The 8,278-nt window shown below is 42.7% G+C and overlaps 1 protein-coding gene and 1 long non-coding RNA gene across 2 annotated transcripts; one reads left to right on the top strand and one right to left on the bottom strand.

Moving 5' to 3' along the window:
• The first annotated feature begins 818 nt into the window (after positions 1 to 818).
• LOC139302889 (uncharacterized) lies at positions 819 to 3,984 on the top strand. Its single transcript, XR_011598932.1, has 3 exons — positions 819 to 1,093; positions 2,988 to 3,059; positions 3,451 to 3,984. It is a non-coding gene; the product is annotated as an uncharacterized lncRNA (long non-coding RNA).
• Positions 3,985 to 4,889: 905 nt separating this feature from the next.
• LOC139299917 (group XIIB secretory phospholipase A2-like protein) lies at positions 4,890 to 7,891 on the bottom strand. Its single transcript, XM_070922871.1, has 4 exons — positions 7,624 to 7,891; positions 6,829 to 6,917; positions 5,614 to 5,779; positions 4,890 to 5,048 (listed from the first exon to the last, which is right to left on the bottom strand). The coding sequence occupies exons 1-4, from the start codon at positions 7,889 to 7,891 to the stop codon at positions 4,930 to 4,932; spliced, it is 642 nt and encodes a 213-aa protein (XP_070778972.1). The 3' UTR covers positions 4,890 to 4,929.
• Between the last annotated feature and the right edge of the window lie 387 nt (positions 7,892 to 8,278).

The raw sequence follows: 8,278 nt of genomic DNA, 5'->3' as shown, positions 1-8,278 counted from the left end.
CGGTCGATCCAAGTCTCCCTCGGCAGTCAAGAAGAAGAAGAAGAAAGAAGAAGAGGAAAAACCAAAGGCGGATGAGCAGCGTGAACAGCTCCAGAACATTCTTAAAACTCTGGGGTTGAGCCTGGAAGTGGAAGAGATGAGCAAATTAGCAGACCGGACTCAGGAGAGGCTGTATGGGAAGAAGCATGACGGCAGCAGAGAGGAGCAGGAGAGTCGGCAGAAGGGCACCCACAGACATTACTCCTCCTCTTCCTCTTCCTCCTCCTCCTCCTCCTCCTCCTCCTCAAGGTCGACCTCTAGAAGTGTCAGTCCCAGCCCCTCTCGCTGCTCGAGGGACAGAAGCAGAGATGGACTGACATGCCGAGACAAGCAGGACAGCAAAGAAGCACAGAGGCACAGGGACAGGGACAAAGACGGAAAAGACTCCAAAGAAACTTCCACTTATCAACATCCATATCCACAAAACCAAACGTATCCTCCTCCCCCTCCCCACCCCCACCCTGCTGCTTTTTCTACATTTCCAGGTTGCAGTTTGTCCCAGTACTCTCAGTGCAATGCCTACAACAGTGGCACTTACAACGCTGCTTCAAATTCTTACTGGACATACACTCAGGGTGCGACCCCTCCCCCCCTTTATCCCAGACAGTATCCTTATCCACAGAACACCTACCATCACTTTCCTGGCTCTGTAGAGGAGCCTAACATGGCTTTTTACCCTCATCACAATTCTCTTGACGTTGACTTTTTCGTGAATCCAGACCTGTCTAAAAGTGAAGGCCAAATGGGATCAGGCCGTCGCTGCCTGCAGGTCATAAACACTAAGCAGCCGACCACTCAGAGCTGCCTAAAGCAACTCACAAAAGGCCGCAGGAGGAGGGGGAAGTTAGAAACGTACTTTAAGAAGCGCCGTTTACGGTGGCAAAAGAAAAAAGAGACAAGGAAGCAACAGAGAATGGCAGCAAAAGAGATTGTTGATTCCATGAAGAAGGTGGAGGCTCCACGGGGCAATGAAGACGCCGCCGAAGCTGAGCAGCCAGAAGAGGAAAAAACGCCGCCAACAGAGGAGGAAATAAAGGCGAACCTGAGGAAAAAGGTTGGTTTTAGTCCGCTTCCTAATCCATCTCATTTTAGGAGGTTAAGTTTTTGTCCCGTTGGTCTCAACGTTTGTAAGCAGGACATATCAAAGACAGATTTCTTTTGAATTTGCAAGTGATACGTTTCATTTGTGGAGCCGGGCATGTATTTCTCACGAGTCTCAGAGTAGGAAATCACTCCTGCTATTGCAGTGACACACATTTTGTCCTACTTTTAGGACTAGGAGTAGAAGCATTTTATCAAATTTCTTAACTGAGGAAATCACTCCTGTCTCGGCTAGTATATAGGAGAACTTCAGAGACACGAGTGCGTTTTTCTGTTCCGCTCCGCGTCTGCTGAAAACCCGGCATCATGAGGGTGACCATCTGTTTAAAATGGACATTTTTGGTTTAGGTACCTGAAAGGGATTGAATTTTACTCTTCAAAAGCTGTGTTGACTGTGCTTTCCTACAGTGATGATTATGGTTTGTTGTTTGAGGTGAGTTGGACTGGAAAAGAAGATAAATGTTTTTAATGGAGATGTGCCCACAGTCCGTCCATACACATCACTGTGTTTGCAACATGGATGGATAGTGTTGACTGGGATATGTCCTCTATAGCTGAATCAAATGAATCTAGTCTACAAGCTAAAATTGTATACATGTACAAGCGGTCCAAAAGCCTGAGACCACTAGTCAGGATACTTCTATTTTGCATTTGTTTTGAACGTAATACTATTTTATTTCATTACAAACGATAATATCAGCTCAACAATGTGGGTGCAAAGTTGAATCTTTGAAAAATGTATAGGAATTTCAGGAAATCTTGGTATTTGGTACGTTCCCCTTTTTGCTTTAATGACAGCCTGCCCTCCAGCTGGCATGGACTCTACAAGTTTGTTTCAAACCTGGTGACCCATGTTATCCCAGCAGGATTTGACAATGTTCCAAAGGGCTTCTTGTGATGTCACAGAGTGTTTTGGCTTCAAAGTCTTCAAGTGCCCCCCCCCCCCCCATAAATAGTTCAATGGGGTTGAGTATGGAGGAAAGTCCACAGCAGTAACGACTCCTTGGTTTTTTGGTCTTCAAGTAGTTCTTGCAAAGCTTTGAGGTGTGTTTGGGGTCATTGTCCTGCTGTAGTATGAATCCCTCTCCACAAAGATGCAAACCAGAGGGTACAGCATGGAGTGGTACTTCTCCTTGGTCGGGGTGTAGTCGATTCGGTGCAGGTGTCTGACTCCAGAGTTGGCAAAACCCCCAGACTTGAATAATCCCACCACCATCTGTTGGTTTGATACACTGTGGTATCATTCTCTCTCTTGTCCGTCTCCTTACATACACCAGTCTGTTACTGCCATAAATCTCAAACTTGGATTCATCAGTAAATAGGACTTTTCGCCATCCACCGTAAAATGCTGGTACTTCTTAGCCCACCCCGAGTGTCTGGCGTTGTTTCCCCTCCTGAGAAGTGGTTTAGAAACTGCTACGCGTCCTCTGAGACCACGACAAGACAGCCTTCTTTTGACAGGACTTTTGCTGATTGGAGTCTGGCGTTCTATATTTAGCAAATTCTTTATCTGTGATGCTTTTTCCATCTCTCAGGGAACTAAGCTTGATGTATTGATCTTCTGATGCTGGGGTCACCTTTGGTCTGCCTGATGGTGCTTTGGATACAGCTGATCCCGTTTCTGTGTGTTTTTTTTAATGATTCTGAGACTTTTTTACATTTTTAATATTTTGTCAGTACTGTGCCTAAATATATTTAAATGTTTTATACACAATTGTATGAATTGATTATACATTGTTTATACATTGACGGTTTATCACCATTTGAGGCATATACGGACACTGCTACAGATGAATATGATATTTTCTATTATTGAATATATATACTTTTTTTTTTTCTTCCCCCAGCTTGAAGCATTTAACCAGAAGGCGAAGCAAAAAGTCCCTCCGCCATCTGTCTAACCTCTCAGACTGGTTAAAGTAAGTAGGCTCATGTGTGAGAACACTGATGTTTGACAATGTGCGTCTTTTGATTAATGTTTCTGCTCATCAAATGAAATGAAACTGGTACCCATATATAATAGTACCCATTTGTAATAATACTCATTTAACATGTGTTATGTATAGTTATCTAGGGGTAAACAGAAACTCCAACCAACAAAACATCACAGAATATCTTTGTCTTCCTGACTGAAATCATATTGAAATGATATAGAATGAAATTGCCACAACAATGAAACTAAAATGTCTGAAATGGATAGTGTTTTTGAATTAAACTCTTCGCGAACTGTATGATGATTTCAATGGAAATATTTGTAAGCAGCATTGAGTGCCTGTCATGTTTAGTGAGTGTTTTCTCCTTTTTCCGTAGATCAGTGGACTTGGTCTTTAATCTGAACCTGCCGTGAGCCCCGCCAGACCACAGACCATGTGGACCTCATGTTTAACATTCAGCATTTACACATGCAGTTCATAGTGTTACAGGACCATTTAGTATTTGAGTCACATTGTCAGATTTGTACTGAATCGTCCTCGAACTCTTAACAAATACATGATATCGTCTTCAAAAATATATTTTCGTGCTATTTAATGGCCGGTTTGCGTTGAGACAGGTTTTTCCGAGTTCAGCTCTACATTTCTGTGAATATCACTACTTTGTAACTCTGTTTCTATTCTTTCTCTATTTTGTCTCTAGGTACTGTATATATTTGATGAAGCAAAATAAGTAAATAACTTGTTGATGAAATATATATTTTTCAGTCATAAAGGGTTAAAAATTGTCAGGTCCTGGTATTTTGCATTCACCCACTAATGGCTGTTCCCATACTGAGTAAAGAAGTCTTTCCCAAAGATGGTGTCTCTGCTTCTGCTGCATTGATTTTGATGCTTTTCATGAAAATTAAAATGTCCACTGTGAGTCCGACAATGTTATGCGAGTGCAATGCTAAATCGGTGGAGTTGTCTTTTTAAAGGCAACTCTGATCAGGTTAACCCTGAACACATTAGCTCTAACACATGTTAACACTGAGCTCAAAGTAGAGCGTAGGGAGACTAAGGACAGCGAAAACAACACAGGCTAGTTGAGCCTGACGAAGAGATGCTGCCGGATGTAAACGGAGACACAACCAACCAGAACCTTTAACCTTTGTTTAATTATTTGGATGCCTCGTTAGCTGTTCAGTACCTCTGAAAATCAATAGCTTCTTATTAAATCAACTAAAACTAAAACTACAATAATCTTTTCTCAACATGAAGGTCTAGTGCTGTTTCAAAGCCCTGTCCACCTTGCCAGGAATACCTTTCTGTTGGAGGAATACTGAATCCTGGTGGAGGAAAAACTGCATAAAAACACTAGGATCAGTTTGTGTTTGTAACTGTAGCTATGGCTCCACTGGTGGTAATAATAGCATAGCTTTCTCTCCATTTGTCATTAATGAATTCATTAATTAAGCATTACATCTTAAACTGATATCTGTAACAAGTACTCTAATAAAATGGAATGCAATGTAGTGATCTGAGGACTTAATGAAAGCTGTCAGTAGTATACCATGAAATGAAATGATTACATTCATGTATGTGTCAATAACATTTATTCATACAGTAGACTAAGTATGACAATCATATGCTATTACAAACTATTGGTGCTAATACAGCACCTCTAGAATAAAACTAGTACAGCATCCAAATTTTGTTGTGAAGTAAAATAGTGACAAAACCAGGACAAGAGCTTCCAAATAAATTACTCAAGTAGTCACACAGCAGTCAGCAACACCACAACTCAGGGCGCCATCATCTGATCCGTTGCTCCAGTTGATACTGTTATAAATAGGAGAGTGGTTCATGTTTGAATCTAAAGTTCGTCTTTCTCCTCTCCTTGACAGAAGCACGCCCCTCTCTGGCTGTTCATGTAGGGTCTGCAGCCCAGAGTCCACACTGTGTTGAACAAGGTGTCTGCTACCGTTTCACATGCTGAGGAGAGGAAACAGGAACGGCAGTCAGTGCAGAGCAGTGTGTACAAAAAAGAAAAGACAACCTGTAATCTGAGATGTGCTCAGCCTACAGTTCATTCCATTGAAATAACGGTATTTGACATTTGAATCGTATGTATTGAGATCTTAAGGACATTTTCTTTCAAATATGAGCCTAACTGTTTGGGACATTTGGATCCCTTCACAAGGGTTTTACACATTACATTAAGCCCACATTCATCACTTTTAAAACGTGATAGCTTCTGAAAGGCCACTGACTCGGATCCCCAGAGCAGCAGTGAACTTTTCCAATCCAATCCCAATTTTTAAGTAAGTAAAAATACTTATAAGTATCACAACTGGTCACCATGACACCATTTTCAGCTGTCACATACTTGCTCAATGTAATGTCAACTCCCACAGTAGCACGTACTGAATGCAAGTAAAGCCTGTACCCAAATCAGTTCTGATTTTATTCCAGCTGTTGAGGCAGGATGGTGCTGGGAAATGGGGATGGGCTCAGTAACCCCGCCCTGGATGAAATAAAGGTTAAAAAGGTTACTGACCTTCAACTTTTGACACGAAGCCAAGGCTCTTCTTGAGGTCGGAACAGATGCTGTGGAGGCACCAGCGGAACTTGGAGTCGCAGCGGTACTTGTTGGAGCCGCAGGTGTCGTAACACATGTCCAGCTGATTGCAGCACTTGGTCATGGCAGGGATGCCCATGTCCATCTGGCACACAACAGAGGGGATGAATGTGTTTGTGTGCACAGGTGGTTAGCTGAATCCATTATTCAGCCAAATATAGACTTCTCTGGACATTATTATGAAAATTATTTGAAGGGGGGGGGGTCAGAAAATGGCGGTTATATATTATTTACGTTTTGTTTTGTTGAAGGGAGGGTAGTCTGATTGTTTTGAGAGAGCACGTGCTGGGTCTTTATAGTTTCTTGCCCCAGATTTATATTTTATCTCATCTTTTTATTGTGATATTTAGAAGAATTACTTAAAAAATAGTTACATCCCAAAAAAAAAACAACCTTTTGTGTCTGCCATGATCCATAAAGGTGTGTTTTGACATATGCAGAGAGACAAAAATCATGACTTTGCATTGGGGCTTTATTTTACACTTCACAGTTAACGAGTAGCTGGCAGAAGCATAATGACAGTTACTGAGAAAAATGGATCTTAATATTTAGTCGGGATTGAATATTTCTGAGCAGGCCATGTTTTCGCAAGCCTTTCACTTCAGTAAGCGTCATAACAGAACTACCATAAAGTTAAACGTATCCCAACCCAACCTGTTCTGCCAATCGGTGAAGCGGAAACATTACAGTGCAAAGAACCTCAGTGCCCCCGCCCGCTTATTCAGTGTCAGTGGTATTAACTGTTCATTTAGTAGCTCTTCGTTCAAAAATAGACAGCAGCTCGAATGTCTGATAAACGGGACGTGCCATTTGTTATGTTTTCCGTAATTTTGACAATTGTTAATTCCACATGTGCAATTTTGGGCTTGGAAAAAATATTGTTCCATTAACATGTTCAGCTTGAAAGCAGGGCTAAGTTGAGATATTAGGGCGGATCGGCACCAGGGTTTGAAGACATGAGCAGGATTTTTCTTGAAGTCGAGGAGAGGATCTAAAGCAAATATTTATAACTCTGGGGAGGGTCTTGCTTTTTAAAAAGTCAAACTCCCCACACCAGTCATTTTTGTGCAGTCCTTTAGGCATGCGGATTCAGCTTTTTATATCATTTGTCCTGAATAGACAGAAGAAGCATACCCCATCTGGAACAGGAAGACCAAAGAAGTAAGAGCTACATCCATCAGGTTCGGGCATCTGGTAGCCGGGACGAGGAAGAGGCGCTTTACCTGAGAGGGGAGGCAAAGTATAACATCAGGTGTAGGTCATGTTTCACAACAGGCCAGTGGAAATGTGCCGGACTGTTGACAACCATGTGGATTTAAAAGTAGATCCATGTTTGCACATAGAGAAACAAAGGTTACTCGTTTGGCTCATATCCATTCACATCATATTCGTCACTGCGTGACACCTCTCCTATCACGCCGGGGTCACAGTCCATTTCCGGGCCCTCTTCGATATGATAACAAAGGTAATAAGTGCAAGAAGAAGTAAATCCTATCTGTTAAGTATCAGAGCATTATTATATTTGGGTCTACATTGTTGTATTGTTGTCCCATACATGCAATTTCCAGACTGTAACCACGTTATGATCTATATGTATAGATTCAAAAACAGATAAAGTATTTAGCGCTGTCCCCAAGAACTTAAACGTTATCGGGGGGGAAACAGCATCAACTGGAGCACAGGACGCCTAAAGCCTCCCCAAAAGACCTACACTTGAAGAGCTCTTTCATGTGGGTTACCAGCAGTGGCAGATGTTTCCCCTGCATGTAATCAGCGTTAAGGTGAAACTGCAATACTTTTCCTCCTTTCAGTTAAGACCAATTCTGAAATATCAGTAGTAACACACTGGCTGATGGAAGGTCAATGTCAGTATTACCCTAACCCTAAACCACACTGCACAATGCTTACTCATCCATTTCCCTGACTTACCATAGCGACAGCGGTATTGGCACACCCCATCACGTCCGCCCATGAACTCCAGCATCGAGTCAAAGTAGCCGCCGACTGACTCAAAGCTGCCTCTGAGGGAGTTTAGTCCCCACTCCTCGTCCTCCGCCTGCGCGCCATCGGAGGCCTGGCCTTGCGGTGGTGATGGTGGTGATGCTGTGGCTGGGTCCTCCGCCTCTTGACTGACTGCACTGTGGGTGAACAGGCCCAGCAGGAGCAGGAGGGGAGCGAGAAGGGCCCAACGGGTCATCCTGTGGCTCAGACAGCGCTCAGTGTGAACAGAGTTGAGAGCTCAGCGACTGAGGGGGGAACACAAACACACTCCCAGAGGCAACACTGAAACTGTCTGCGTGACCTGAACTTTGAGCCAGACGCAGGGACGGCCTCACATGTGGAGGACCAAAGTCCAGCTTCTATCTCGTCTTTTTGACATGTCTAAGCTTTTATCATTCTCATTGATTGAGTGTGCTTGTTTACCGTTCAGCCAAGTGGGATTCAATTACATTTTAATCCCATTAATTTAAGAGTTAATCTCTCTTGACAGTAACACCTAGTCGCAAACTGGATAGAGTGGATTTGCTTTAACATTGTAAGGCATATTTCTGATGTTTCTTCTTCTTCTTCTTCTTCTGATGTT

This window comes from Enoplosus armatus, chromosome 2 (assembly GCF_043641665.1).
Source record: "Enoplosus armatus isolate fEnoArm2 chromosome 2, fEnoArm2.hap1, whole genome shotgun sequence".
Taxonomy (NCBI): domain Eukaryota; kingdom Metazoa; phylum Chordata; class Actinopteri; order Centrarchiformes; family Enoplosidae; genus Enoplosus; species Enoplosus armatus.
This window is presented reverse-complemented; position numbering and strand designations above follow the sequence as displayed.